General features: G+C 38.3%; 1 protein-coding gene and 1 pseudogene across 3 annotated transcripts in view; one reads left to right on the top strand and one right to left on the bottom strand.

Annotated features, from left to right (window-relative positions):
• COPS4 (COP9 signalosome subunit 4) overlaps positions 1-15342 on the bottom strand; it is a 39656-nt gene extending 24314 nt beyond the window's left edge. The window contains exons 1-2 of one of the 3 annotated variants that reach the window (XM_045880865.3): positions 15134-15342; positions 82-161 (exon numbers count right to left, since the gene is read on the bottom strand). In XM_045880865.3, the coding sequence (XP_045736821.1) occupies positions 82-161; positions 15134-15207 (154 nt within the window). In that variant the 5' untranslated portion in view covers positions 15208-15342. Of the gene's footprint in view, positions 1-81; positions 162-13629; positions 13732-15133 lie in introns of those variants that run through there. The other 2 variants (XM_045880863.3, XM_045880864.3) reach the window with 2 other exon arrangements.
• LOC123848448 (large ribosomal subunit protein P1-like) lies at positions 6114-6444 on the top strand (annotated as a pseudogene).
• Positions 15343-15713: the final 371 nt, after the last annotated feature.

Raw genomic sequence — 15713 nt, 5'->3', positions numbered from 1 at the left:
CTTGACATAAAACAAGCTTGAGCAGCTTTGAAGTCCTAACTCAATAATACAAGGCAAACATGGAATCTTCATTCCACTTACTTGCTTCCACAAAAGCTTTCAAAGCTTCTAGTTGTTCTGCCCCAGATAACTGAATGGCTTTTTCCAGGATCTGACGATACCTAAAACAACACCAAATAAAAATAATGTTCAGAGAACACCATACTCTAATGCTAATTTTGATGTTTATTCATTTCTATTTATCCTGGTTTCTTTCATAGTGCTCTAGTTTGTGGTTTTCTTTATAGTACACCACAGATTTTTCTGTTGTTGTTTTAAGTTCCTAGTCCATCACAAGAAACACTAAATCTGTAATTCTAAGGTGTCACTTCTAGTTTTCTTTACGTTATACCATATTTTTTTTTTTTTTTTTTTACGTTTTCAAGCCCAGGAGCACCTGGCTGGCTTAGTTGATAGAGTATGAGACTCTTGATCTAAGGGATTGTGAGTTCAAGCCCCACAGTGGGCATAGAGCTTACTTCGAAAAGGAAAAAAAAAGTTCTCAAGCCCATCACAAGAAAACGAATCTGTAACTCTAAGTTACTGGATCTAAAGTGCCCCTTTTTCTTGAAAAAGTTTTAGTTTTAAATTTAAACTAAAAAGTCAACTTTTGGGGTGCCTGAGTGGCTCAGTCCGTTGGGCATATGACTTGATATCAGCCCAGGTTGTGATCTTGGGGTTGTGGGATCGAGCCCTGCCTCCCCCCCCCCCCCCCCCCGCTCCATGCTCAGCACGAAGTCCGCTTGGAATTCTCTCTCTCCCTCTGCCCCTCCCGACACTTGGGTGCAGGCATGTGCACATGCTCTCTCTCTCTCTAATAAATAAATGAATGTTAAAAAAAAAGTCTCTTATGCTTTGCCTTTCTCTCTTTAAAAATAAATAAGTCAACTTTCAAATGCCTTAAAAAATAAGTTATATTTCCTTCAATTGTGTATTACACAGACACACAAGAATGTTATTTGAGGTGACCCAGAACCTTTTCCTCTTGTGGGCCTAATGAAACTAGGGTCACCAACACTAGGATAGTGTTGATGAGGCAGTGAAACCAAGTATTAGGGACTGAATGTCTTAGTGTGTACAAAACAAACTCCACCAAGCCAAATGCACTGACAGAACACATCTTATGCTATCAGACAGTGCCTATATATTCTTTATTTGCAATCACTTCTAATAACTATTCTGCCTAATATTCATGACCACGTAAGATTCAAATCAGCACTCTAAAAAGGATGGGGGAGAGGCATCTGGGTGCCTCTGTTGGTTAATTGTCTGCCTTAGGCTCAGGTCATGATCTCAGGATCCTGGGATGGAGCCCCCAATTTGGGAATCCCTGCTCAGCAGGGAGTCTGCTTCTCCCTCTCTTTCTGCCCCTCCCCCCACTCATGCGCTTGCTCACGCTCTCTCTCTCTCAAATAAATAAAAATCTTAAAAAAAAAAAAAGGATGGGGAAATGCTAAAAACAGGAACAATGACAATTATTAGGCAATGGCAAATTCATTCCTAAAATATAAACTCTAGGAAGACAAGGATTTTTGTTTGTTTTGTTGACTGCTATACACACAATGCCTAAAGCAGCATATCACAAGCATTCAAATATTTAACGGTATTGGTAAATAATAATACAGTATTTTATTTCTTAAACTGAGTGGTGGGTACACAAGTATTATACTATTTTTATCCCTTCTGTCTTAATAGTAATATTTATTAGAAGCATTAGTTAATGCATTTTACAAACCTAATAGTATCAATTATTCAGAACGTCATCCAGAATATAGTCAAGAAATAAAAATATACAAATAGGAAAAAATATATATACAAATAGGGCCCAAACTCATTCAAATTTATGATTTGTATTTTGTAGGGCACACCCTCAAGCTACCATTCAACACTGATTCTCAACCCATACAGTATTCTCTGAACCTTGGTTATATGATTTCTCAAAAACACGATGGATCAAATTGACTTGTAAGAAAGATAAACTGACAGAAAAGGCAGCAAACTCCAAAAGAGAGAAACTACTCTAATAGAGCAAGGAAATATTATTAAGCTTTAAAATAAAAATTGATAGTTTTAAAATTATTTTTAAAATTTGAGGGACAGTATTCAGTTACCTGAAAATTCATTAACATGGAATATCTCATTCTTTCTATATATACACATACACACACATGCACATATACTATTTTCCATATCTATATTTATACATCTACTTTATTGCTCTGGGCATTTAAGTTAATACATTCAATGCTTTATTCATTTTTGATTGACTTATTATTCATATTCTTCATATTCATGGCTAAGCCCCCTTAATCTTATATCCCTATAGATTATTTTATACTAACAATATTATACTCAAATATGACAATGTCCCACAGAAATTTTCTGATTAACCTGCTTTAAGTCATTGTTTTGTAACTTATCAACTAATCTGTATTAAAAACACACCAAAAAAACCTCTAAAAAGGATAAAACTTCTATATTAACTACATCATACAACTTGCATTACAAATTGCCTACCCAAACTCTCAACTTTTATTAAGAAAGTGAGGTATAGGGGCGCCTCAGTTGGTTAGGCAACTGTCTTCGGCTCAGGTCATGATCCTGGAGTCCGGGATCGAGTCCCGCATCGGGCTCCCTGCTCAGCGAGGAGCCTGCTTCTCCCTCTGACCCTCCCCCCTCTCATGTGCTCTCTCTCATTCTCGCTCTCTCAAATGAATAAATAAATCTTTAAAAAAAAAAAAGAAAGTGAGGTGCAGAGCTCGGGCTAGATGCTATCTTACTCATTCTCTAATATGTAAATTCTAGTATCTAAAAATAAGAAATTACTTTTTTACAATAATAATAAGGAATGACTAATAAACCTAATTTAAATCTGGGATTTAAATAATCAATCGGGCACCTGGATGGTTCAGTCAGTTAAGCATCTGCCTTCGGCTCAGGTCATAATCCCAGAGTCGCAGGATTGAGCCCCCAGTCAGGCTTCCTGCTCAGTGGGGAGTCAGCTTTTCCCTCTCCCTCTGCTCCTCCTCCCTCTTGTGCTCTCTCTCTCTCTCTCTCGCTCACTCTCTAATAAAATCTTAAAAAAATAATCATTTAATATTGCCATATTAAATCATCCAAAAATGCTAATTGAGCACCTAAGCTTTTTTAAATGCTAATATAAGATTCTGTGTATGATACTAAAGAGATTTTAAATAACCTTAGTCTTTGAAGATATAATATAGTCGGGCAAATAAAAATTTAAAAATCAAATAATATTATCACATATTAAATTAAAATAAAAGTTACTGAAATGAATAAAACTGAACAATATAAGAAGTATGACTGTAAGAACTAATAAATGAATTTGGTAAAGTGGGGTACAAAATCAATGCTTGAAAATTTGTTGTGTTTCCAATAGCCAAGCTATGCAAAGAGCCCAGATGTCCATCAATAGATGCATGGATAAAGAAGATGCAGTATATATACATACACACACATACACACACACACACGATGGAATATTACTCAGCAATCAAAAAGAATGAAATCTTGCCATTTGCAATGATGTGGATGAACTAGAGGGTATTATGCTAAATGAAGTCAGTCAGTCAGAGAAAGACAAATATATGATTTCAGAAACAAAACTGATGAACATGAGGGAAGGGAAGGAAAAATAAACTAAGACGGAAACAGAGAGGGAGACAAACCATAAGAGACTCTTAACTGTAGGAAACAAACTAAGGGTTGCTGGAGGGAAGGTGGGTGGAAAGATGGGGTAACTGGGTGACGGGCATTAAGGAGGGCACATGATGTAATGAGCACTAGGCATTATATGCAACTGATGAATCCCTAACTTCTACCTCTGAAACTATTAATATACTGTATGTTAATTAAACTGAATTTAAATTTAAAAAAATCTGTTGTGTTTCTAAACACTAGAAAACATCCTATTTACATCAAAAAGAAAAAAATAACTAGGAATAAATTTAACCCAGGTGAAAGATCTGTACACTGAAAACTATAAGACATTGATGAAAAAAACTGAAGACATAAATAAAAGGAAAGACATTCCATAGTCATGGATTGAAAGTATTAGTATTGTTAAAATGCCCATACTACCCAAAGCAATCTACAGATTCAATGAAATCCCTATCAAAATTCCAATGGCATTTTTCACAGAAATAGAACAAACAACTAAAATTTGTATGGAACCATAAAAGACCTTGAATAACCAAACAATCTTGAGAAAAAACAGTTGGAGGCATCACACTCCCTGATTTCAAATTATTACAAAGCTATAGTAATCAAAATGGTATGGTATCAGTATGGACACAGACACATAGATCAATGGAACAGAACAGAGAGCCCAGAAATAAACCTGCACATATATGGTCAATTAATTTATAACAAAGGAGGCAAGAATATACAATGGGGAAAGGACGGTGTCTTCAGTAAATGGTGCTGAGAAAAATGGACAGCCACATGAAAAATAATGAACCTGGACCACTATCTTACCCCATACCAAAAATAAACTCAAAATGAATTAAAGACTTGAATGTAAGACCTGAAACCATAAAACTCCTAGAATAAAACATAGGTGGTAAGCTTCTCAACACTGGTCTTAGCAGTATCTTTTTAGATCTGACTTAAGCGGTGACAACAAAAGCAAAAATAAATAAAGGGGATTATACAAAACTAAAAAGCTTCAAGTGAAGAAAAACATCAACAAAATAAAAAGGCAACCTATAGAATGGGAGGTTATCTAATAAGGGTTAACATCTAAAATATATTTAAGAAACTCATACAACTCAATAGCAAAAAATAAATAAATAAAAGAGTGATTAAAAAATGGCAGAGGGGGACACCTGAATGGCTCAGTTGGTTAAGCATCTGACTCCCGATTTTGGCTCAGATCATGATCTCAGGGTTGTCAGATGGAACCCCACATCAGGCTCCGCCCTAGGCATGAAGCCTACTTAAGATTCTCTCTCTTCTCTTCCTCTCTCTCCCCAAACCCCTGTTCACTTTCTCTTTCTCTCTCTCAAAAAAAAAAGGGGGGGGGGGCAGAGGAACTGAATAGACATTTTCCCAGAGATAAACACGGCCAAAAGGCACATGAAAACAGGTTCAACATCACTAATAATCTGAGAAATACAAGTCAAATCCACAATAAGATATCACCTCACACCTGTTAGAATGGCTATTATTAAAAAGACAAGAAATAACAAGTGTTGGTGAAGATACACAGAAAAGGGAACCTTCATGTTCTGTTGGTGGGAATGTAAATTAGTGCAGCCACTATGGAAAATGGTATAAAGATGTCTCAAAAAAAAAAAAAAAATCCATATTGTGATCCAACAATTCTACTGGGTATTTATCCAAAGAAAATGAAAACATTAGTTTGAAAAGACATATAAACTCCTATGTTCATTGCAGCATTATTTACAATAACTAAGATATAGAAACAACTAAAGTGTTCATCTATGAATGAATGGATAAAGAAAATGTATGTAAATACAATGGAATATTAATTCAGCCATAATAAAGGAAGAAAATCTTGCCTTTTGCAACAAGACAGATCTTGAGGGCATTATGCTAAGTGAAATAAGTCAGACAGAGAAAGACAAATACCACATGATCTCTCTTACAGTGGAATCTAAAATAAAACCAAATCAAACACAAAGATGCAGATCAAACTGGTGGCTGCCAGAGGCTAGAAGTGGGGTATAAGAAAATGGGTGAAAGTGGTCAAAAGATACAAACTTCCAGTTATAAATAAGGGGATGGAATGTACACCATGGTGACTGTAGTTAATAATACTGTGTATTGCATACTTGAACGCTGCTAAAAAAGTAGTTCTTAAAAGTTCTTGCCACAAGAAAAAAAATTTTGTAAGAATAAAAAATGGATACGTTTCTTTGAAATTAAGAATATCTATCAAAGTCACCATTAAAAAGTGAGAGATGCTTTCCTCAGCTGCCTCTAACGTGCTCGGTCCTTCCAAGGAAGCTAATGCCATGATGGGGTGAGGCCCTCACCATCCGTTGACTAGCACTGCAACAGGCAGTGCCCGCTTGGCACTTGCCCACACCATGGCCTCCATCTTGGAGCTCGCCCGCACCTGCTTGTCCCTCATCCTGCAGGACGATGAGGTCACAGAGGCTAAGATCAATGCCTTCATTAAAGTAGCACGTATGAATGTTGAACCTCTCTGGCCGGGCTTATTTGCAAAGGCCCTGGCCAATGTCAACATCGGGAGCCTCATCTGCAACATAGGGGCTGGGAGAGCCGCCCCAGCAGCTGGCGCTGTTCTGCTCCTTCCACCACTGCTGCTCCAGCTGAGAGGAAAGTGGAAGCAAAGAAAGAAGAATAGAAGAATCAGAGGAGTCTGATGATGACATGGGCTTTGGTCTTTTTGATTAAGCTTCTTCTATAACCTGTTCAATAAAAAGCTTAAAAAAAAAGTGAAACATGCAAGCCACAGATAGAAAAGATACCTGCGATCCATATATTTGGCAAAAAAACCTCCCATCCAGAATACACTTAAAACTCCTGTAAATCAATAAAAGATGAACAACCCAATTAAAGAACAGATAAAATGCTTAAATAAGCACTTTAGAGATAACATCCAAATGCCCAATAAGCATATTAAAAGGTACCAATAACCTCAATATTCATTAAGTTAATGCAAATTATAGGCACAAGTAGGTACTATTATACTTCCATTAAAATGAGTAATATTAAAAACACTAACAAATTTGAGTGTTGGTGAGGATGTAGGGGAACTAATCTCATCTATCCCTAATGGAAGTATAAAGTGATCTACACTCTGGAAAACCACTGGCAGTTATCTACTAAAACTAAACATGTCCTCTATAACCCAAATATTCCACTCTTGGGTACATATCCAAGAGAAATGAATGTCTATGTCCATAAAAAGATAAATACAAAAATTTTCAGAGTAGCTTTATTCAAAATAGCTCTAAACTAGAAAAAATTTTAAATCTCATCAAAAGAAAGGCCCACTAATAAAATGGAATTCTACAAATCAATAATGAATGCTTCATGCATGAATGTATCTCACAGACATTATGTTGAGTGAAATAGGACAGATACAAAAGGGTATACACTAAATGGTTCCATTTATGTGCATTTCAAGAACAGGAAAACCCAAATCACAGTGACGGAAGTAGAATAGTGGTTATATTCGGGGGTAGTGACTGGGAAGGGGCATGAGGGAACCTCTGGGCATGTTGGAAATATTCCCAGCTTGATCTGGATAGTTGTTACATATCTATGCATGTGAGAAAATGTACTGGGCTCTACTCTTAAGAGTAATGTACTCAGGGGCGCCTGGGTGGCTCAGTCGTTAAGCGTCTGCCTTCGGCTCAGGTCATGATCCCAGGGTCCTGGGATCGATCCCCCCATCGGGCTCCCTGCTTGGCGGGAGGCCTGCTTCTCCCTCTCCCACTCCCCCTGCTTGTAGTCCCTCTCTCACTGTGTCTCTCTCTGTCAAATAAATAAAATCTTTAAAAAAAAGAGTAATGTACTCAATGCAATGTACTTTAAAATATACAGGTATATATAAACCCACACTTATTTTATATTTTAATAGAAAGTAAAAGCAAAATTAAAAAAGAGATGAAAAATGAAGAGGTTAATACTTTAATTCAGAAAAGAGTAAAACCAAAAGGGGTTAGATTAGCTAGAGAAGGCTCCATGGATAAAACATCTTTTTACTGAGCACTCAATAGAAAAAATGGAAAAGTGATTGATATGGAGAACATGACAAATACCAAATACATTTTCCTTAAAAAATATTATGGAGGTGGGTGCCTGGGTGGCTCAGTTGATTAAGCATCCAACTTTTGGTTTCAGTTCAGGTCTTGATCTCATGGTCGTGAGTTCAAGCCCTGCGTTGGACTCCACGCTGGACATGGAGCCTACTTAAAAAAAAAAAAAAAAAAAAATTATGGAGGAAAATAAATTTAACTAAGGTGCTTGCATCTGCCCTATCCATTTATCATCATCAACAAATGTTTACTGAGCACCCATTTATGTCTATGAACTAAAGTTCACTATGTTGATTCCTGATTTCTTGGCACCTAAATCTGAAGGTAAATAAAATATACCCACATGAAAATGTATCACAGTCACTATTTAGAATCAAAATGAGTAGAATAGGTATGTATTAGTAGATCTTTCACCTATGGTAATGATGAGTTAGATGACTGGACCAACCCTACCTCAAAACAAAAACAAAAACATAAAAAGCTGAAAGAAATGCAAAAAAAAAAATAATAATAATAGCATAAAATCCTAACAAGAAAGAACAGGAGAGGATGAGTACAAAGAGCTTCTGTGTGTGAAAAGCCAGGTGAGAGGCAGAGTGGCACTTCTGGTGGGCTCTGCCTTGGGGCATTCTGCCAATCTCCTAGAAACACTGAGAGGCAAGTTGTAATTTTTGGCCAACTACAGAGCTAAAAGAAAAGGAATCTGAGATCCATGCTTTCCAAAGGAGGAAACACTACCACTTTGGAAATAAGATTACAATTTCTATTCTAAGGATCATCAAGGTAAACCAAAAAATTCTGAAGCCTTGATGCTAGACAGCTATCACCCTCAGGTGACTGGCAGAAGGAAATGAAAATCCTCCATGAAAGGTTACATCCTAAGCCTCCAAATGTTGAAAAGTATATTTTTAAATAACTTGCCCAACAAAGATCACAAGGCATATTACAATATGAGCTAGAATCAACAAAAGCAACAGACAATAGCAACAAGCAGGGACTCCAGATACTGGAGACTATCAGAAAGACTGTAGTACAATTACATCATGTTTACAGAGATAAACTCAGGCTTCAAAGTTTCAGCAAGAAACTGAGAACCATAAAAAATGTCATTTGAAGAAAGAACCACCGAGGCACCTGGCTGGCTTAGTCGGTAGAGCACGCGAATCTCTATCTCAAGATCATGAGTTCAAGCCCCACGTCAGGTGTGTAGCCTACTTAAAATAAAAAATTTTAGGGGTGCCTGGGTGGCTCAGTCGTTAAGCGTCTGCCTTCAGCTCAGGTCATGATCCCAGGGTCCTGGGATCGAGCCCTGCGTTGGGCTCCCTGCTCTGCAGGAAGCCTGCTTGTGTTCCCTCTCTCGCTGTGTCTTTCTCTGTCAAATAAATAAATAAAATCTTAAAATAATAATAATAATAAATAAATAAATAATTTAAAAAATATTTTAAAAAAAGAAAGAAAAGAAAAAAGAACCACCAAAAACTACAGAACTAAAAAATACTATATCCAAGCTTACTCAATGAAGTTCTTAACAGTAGATTAAACACATTTGAAAACCTGATAAACTAGGAGGCAGGACAGAAAAACCTATCCAGAATAAAGCATTGCAAAGTAAGTACAGAAGACAGGGTAAGAGACATAGAGGTCACAGTAAGAGGGCCTAACAGGTGTTTCACTGGAGTCCTAGACAAGAAAACAGAATGGGACACAAGCTACATTTGAAAATATATGGCTGAAACATCCCAGGACCATGAAAGAATCTATTTGATTCAATAAATACAGTGAAGCACAACCAGGATAATGCAGTAGAGTATTTACAAACAAAAATAAAATAAAATAAAATAAAATAAAAAACAATGCAATGTGACTCTGTAGCTCTTCACATCGAAAGGTAGAGTTTCTTTTCCCACCCTTTGATCTGAGCCTGTTTTGATTAATAGAATTTTGATAGAAGTGAAGTGCCTGTTCTGAACCTAGACAGACCTCAAGAGGTCTTATATGTGTCTTTTTCTCTTGTAACCCTGCTGTGGCCACATGAACAAGATCAGGCTAACCTACTGGATAATGAAATATGTAGCCCAGTCACCTCCACTGCCCCCGCCAACACAGCAAAGCAGCAGTGCCTACCTAACCTGCAGCTGACTACAGACACATGTAGGACACACATGTGGAACCCAGACCATGCAGAACAGAGAACCATCCAGCTAGGCCCAGCCAACCAACAGAATTATAAGTAAATGATTGTTGTTTTAATCCACTAAGTTTTAGAGTGGTTTATTTCATAGCAAAAGCCAACTGACAGAGAAATAAACAAATCCACATAGACACATCACAAAGAAGTTTCAGAAAATTAAACAATTTGTAATTTCCTTAAAAATCAAAACCACAATGAGATACCACTTCACACCACTCAGAATGACTAAAATTAACCACTCAGGAAACAACACATGTTGGCGAGGATGCAGAGAAAAGGGAACTGTCTTACACTGTTCGTGGGAATACAGCCAATCTGGAAAATAGTATGGCGTTTCCTCAAAAAGTCAAAAATAGAACTACTCCAGGACTCAACAATTGCACTAGTTAGGTATTTATTTACCCAAAGGATACAAAAATAGTGACTCGAAAGAGCACATGCACCCCAATGTTTATAGCAGCAATGTCCACAATAGCCAAACTATGGAAAGAACCCATCAGCAGATGAATGGATAAAGAAGATGTCGTGTATATACACACATACACACAAAATGGAATATTACTCAGTTGTCAAAAAGAATGAAATCTTGCCATTTGCGACCACATGGATGGAACTAGAGTGTACTTTGTTAAGTGAAGTAAGTCGGTCAGAGAAAGACAAATATATGATTTCACTAATATGTGGAATTTAAGAAACAAAAAAGATGAACATAGGGGAAGGGAAGGAAAAATAAGATAAAAATAGAGAAGGAGGCAAACCATGAGACTCCTAACTATAAGAAACAAACTGAGGGTTGCTGGAGGGGAGGTGGGTGGGGAGGATGGGGTAATTGGATGATGGGTAGTAAAGAGGGTACTTGAAGGCATGAGCACTGGGTGTTATATGCAATTGATGAATGACTGAATTCTACCCCTGAAGCTAATAATAACTATATGTTAACTAAATTGAATTTAAATAAAAAAATTTTTTAAAAGAAAATGACTGATAATATGTAAGAGAATCTCGGTAAGACTAACAACTGACTTCTCAGCATATTTTAATTTTAATTAAAATTTAAAATGTTAAAAAAAGAAATAATTCCCTAAATGAGGTTGATCTTTAAGCATTTTAAATATTTCAATGTAGTGTTAAGTGGGAAAGAGTGGAGGAAGACAGGTATTCTAGGCCAAAAAAAAAAAAAATCACTATCTGAAATGTAATCTAGTTGGGAGAAGATAATATAAGGCCAAAAGGTAGATGTGTTTAGAATTCAGGGCTCTGAACCAAGCAGATAGGTTGTATTATGGCCTTGCCACAAGCTATGTGACCTCAAGCAAGGTATTTCACCTCTGTACTTCAGTTTTCTCATATGTAATGTAAATTTTACTCATTAAGGATTAAAAAATGTAAATAAAGATGTGCTTGGCACATGGTAAACACCAGATGTTAGGGAACTTCACTCTTGAGATGGGAACCACTAAAACTTGTGTGTGGGAATAACAGAGAACCAGAGAATCTGAGTTATAAGGGGCCCTTGAGATTATATAGTCTTATCCTCTGGTGTGTATGTGTCCTCCATTTTTTGACAGTTCTATTCCATTCTATTATTAGAAAGTTCTAATCCAAAGTCTACCTCTGTAAGGCAGAGGAGTCTATTTTCTTTTCTGCAAAACAGCCTTCTTTTTAAAGATTTTATTTATTTATTTGATAAAGAGAGCGAGCACAAGCAGAGGGAGCGGAAGAGGGAGAAGCAGGTTCCCCACTGAGAAGGGAGGATCCTGAGATTATGACCTGAGCTGAAGGCTGAGGTCTGAGCCATCCAGGCACCCCTGTAAAACAGCCTTTCTAATAGTCAAAGAGAGCTAAAAGGTCTCCCATTACTCTCTTTTCTCTATGCTAACAGCTTCTTGTAAAATGAAATGTTTAGACTCCAAAGGCCTGCTATCCTCTTCTGGGTACCTTCTATACTGAGAAGTGGGAAGACAAAAAAAAAGGTCTTATTTCTATAGAAATAACTCAACAAAGACTATAATCCATAACATCATACCTGCCCTCAAAGAGATCGCATTCTAATTGGAAAAGCAGACAAGTAAACAGACAATTAAAACAATTAAGTGCTATGGTAGAGGTAAATACAATCTGCCACTGGGCATAAGAGCAACAAACCAGGTCCTGTGTGTGTGAGTATTTATGAGTGTGTGTTGGTGGCTGTTCAGAAAAGGCTTTTTGGAAGAAATAATATCTCAACTGAGTTTCAAAGAACTGAGTACGTTTTAGCCAAGAAATTTAGACAGGCTATCGTAACAGCTACCTATTCAAATGGTCCCTCTTCAAGGCTCTCCTCTCTTCTAAAGTTTTGTATGAGATAATGATAATAATGCATAATATATACAAAAGTAGTTTATAAAATTTGCAAAAATGCATCTTATACGGCCAATTTCTTATGTCCACTTTAGATTATTGTGTTAATTCACAGTTATGAGAAAGCATTTCTAATTGAAGTTTGGGCAAGAAAAGCAGGCTGATAGGTTAAAAATAAGCTTTATAGAGTAGAAAAACCTGGGTTCAAATATAAGCTCTGCACCTTTCTAGCTATTCATCGATTCAACTAACACTTATTAAATGACTGCTCTGTTATAAATATTCTGCTAATTGCTGGAAACACACAGTATCAATATTTTAGAAATGAATTTACTCTGCTATCCCTTTATATGGACTGCTTTGTCACCCAACTCCTAACATAAATCCTAAAACTACTGATATATTTCAAGAGTGCTTTCCTCATAGACATGTAGCTGGCAGAACTGTTTTGTTATGAAAATAAATATCCCAACACATTCCTGTAGAGATAGGACCAGATATGTACCTGTAGGCAAGACCAAGACTTTCCTCAGAAAGCCCTGGCTAGGGGCACCTGGGTGGCTCAGATGGTTGAATGTCTGCCTTTGGCTCAGGTCACGATCCTAGGGTCCTGGAATCGAATCCCGCATCGGGCTCCCTGCAAGGCGGGGAGCCTGCTTCTCCCTCTGCCTCTGCCTCTCTCTCTGTCTCTCTCTGACTCTCATGAATAAATAAATAAAACATTAAAAAAAAAAAAGAAAGCCCTATCAGTTATCAAGCACAACAATCTCAGGTGATAGACTATTACAATAATGGCCTCCAATGAATCATGCCCCATCTGTCCATGCCCTTTCTAATGTAACCTGGCCACTCCTCCCAGAAAGAGGTAGACTCCATTTTTCCTTCCCTTGAATCTGGGCTGGTCTTGTGATTTACTTTGACCTGTTTTAGAGAACTGACATTATGAGATTTCCACAGCTAGCCTTAAGTGTGGCAGCTTTCACTCTAACCCTTTTGGAACACTTCTATGGCCCTATAAGGAACTACTGAATGAGAGACCATGTGGAGAGACAGAATCAGCCAGCAGCCTGATGTATATGTGAGCGCATTTTAGCTCCACCAGCCCCAAATGAGCTGCCAGCTGACTCTGCACCTGCATGAGTAAGCCCGGCTTAGACCAGCAGAACAGTCCAGTCAACCCAAAGAATCCTGAAAAATAATAGTTGTTTTACACCACTAAGTTTTTGGTTTGTAACATAGTAATACATAACTAAAGTACCCTATAAGATAGGTACTATTGTTTACCTGCAATTCACAGCTGAGGAAGTAAATTCTTAGCTTAAGTTTCAGAATTCTGCAAACACTTGAAAAACTATATCTCTTCTGATAAAGAATGTACTTCATTTTCTTCAACAAAACAAAAAAGAAAGCAAAGCGTGGGGGGAAATATAAGCTGAGCATGGGGAAAAATATATGATCATTTTACTTTCATCCAAATCTAAAAATTACATGCAGAAAGGATTAAACCATGAATGAAGACAGTCGGTACTCTATGGAGTAGAAGACACATTCACCTTATTTACAATCCATGGAATAAGTCATTATATGTACTTACTAACTGCTTTATAATAATAATAGCAACAAAGACAATTTTGTGGCACTAAATGTCACACTGTTCTAAGCAACATGTGTGATATAAATGTATATACACACACATACTCATTTTGTCCTCAGACAAGAATAAGTCCTATTATCCCCATTTTCATGAGAAGGAAACTGCAGTATATAGTAGCTAAATCCAAGATACACAGCTAGATTTCCCACTGATAAAACTAGATTACATGTGCCACCAGAGAAAAGATAGCAGAGTTTTCATAAAACACAGCCAAGGTTTCAATGGCCAGGTTAGAGCAGGTGTATCCCATTTATGTAGATCAACATGATCTCAGCTGTCAGGATGTAAATATTACCATCAACTTGAGACGCATACTTTAAACAGAATTCAAGTTCATTACAAAAGAACAGTGCTGTATAATCTACAAAAAGAAAACGGACAATTATCTATCTACCTACCTACCTACGATTAACACTATTGTAACTGCTTGCATGACAGGCACATGTCACAAATTTTAACGTGGAGTGGCTCTAACCCTTCAACGTAAATTCCGCAAAATTCCTAAACAATTCAGATTCCTGCAAATATCACTAATCTAGACATCCTGACTCACGTTGTGAGGGCGTTCCGCTTATGTGCCCCTCTTCAGAGTTGGTGGCGGAGAGAGAACCCAAAACACAAGGACTCACAGAAGATGGTCCGGGTGGTTCTGAACGACATGATAGCGGCCATACCTCCTCACCCCCGTCAGCCTCTAGAAGCCATCTCCCAGAAAACCCTGCATCGAGGTCCCAGAATATACATTTCCCTCAGTCAATTAAAAAAAAAAAAAAAAGGCCCAAAGAGAAACCAGAATTCGGTGTGAGAGGACAGCCAGGGATGGAAAGAGGCACCAGGGAAGGAAAAGAAGGCCGTGGGAGCAGTCGTCCCTCAGACCATGCTTCCAGAATCTTAACAGGTAAGGATGCTATCAAAGACAGAACAAGTTGACAGTCACCCCAAGTCTGCCCCCCCCCGCCCCCCCGCCAGGGTTCCCTGCACCGGCTTTCTGCTGCTCCCAATTTTTGCGTCTACAAACGACCTCAGGCCCGCCCCCTTGGTCGTCAGGCCGTATCACATCCCAAAGCCGCCGTCAACACAAGAACAGGTCTATGGCTTCCCTGCCGACCTCCCAGGGCCCTGGGAAATACTCACTTGCCCGCAAGATCTTTATGAGAGCCACTCGAATTCATGAGTTGGGCCAAATCCTGCCGCACGGCTGCCGCCATCTTTCTTCCAGCTCAGCAGAGGCTGCCGGGCCTCGCACAGCCGAAAAGAAAACGAGTGTAGTCCTCCAGACTGCAGCTAGAGGGAACCCGAGATGCCATAGAGTACCGACTGTGTGGGCCAGAGCGCCGGGTGTGAGAGCCTGCGCAAGGTCCGTCCCCAGAGTTGAGTGACGCGAAGCTCCACTCACGTCCGAGGCCCGCCCAGGATTCTCCCACAGGCTCAGGCTCGCGCGCTCCCACTTAGGATTGGCGGATGAAGTCCAAGGCGTGTGTTGCTTGTGCAACTCCAGTAAGTGCCGGGTACCCGAAATTGCCGCGTCGTCATTAAGTTCCGTGTCTCACTTACGTGGTTTACTGTTGTTCCTAGTTAAGACAGCCCTTAAACTTCGTGTGTTAAAAACGAATTGCTTTTATGTCCAATGCACCACAGACTGGTACTGTTGTAAAATACAGTAAAAAAGGACATATTTCTCCTCTGACTTTGTACCCTTTATATAGGTTGATCA

Source organism: Mirounga angustirostris, unplaced genomic scaffold (assembly GCF_029215605.1).
Source record: "Mirounga angustirostris isolate CCGP_5_RB_7025 unplaced genomic scaffold, mMirAng1.0.hap1 SCAF_2, whole genome shotgun sequence".
NCBI classification, from domain to species: Eukaryota; Metazoa; Chordata; class Mammalia; order Carnivora; family Phocidae; genus Mirounga; species Mirounga angustirostris.
Note: the sequence above shows the minus strand (reverse complement) of the source record. Positions and strands in the feature narration are given on the sequence as shown.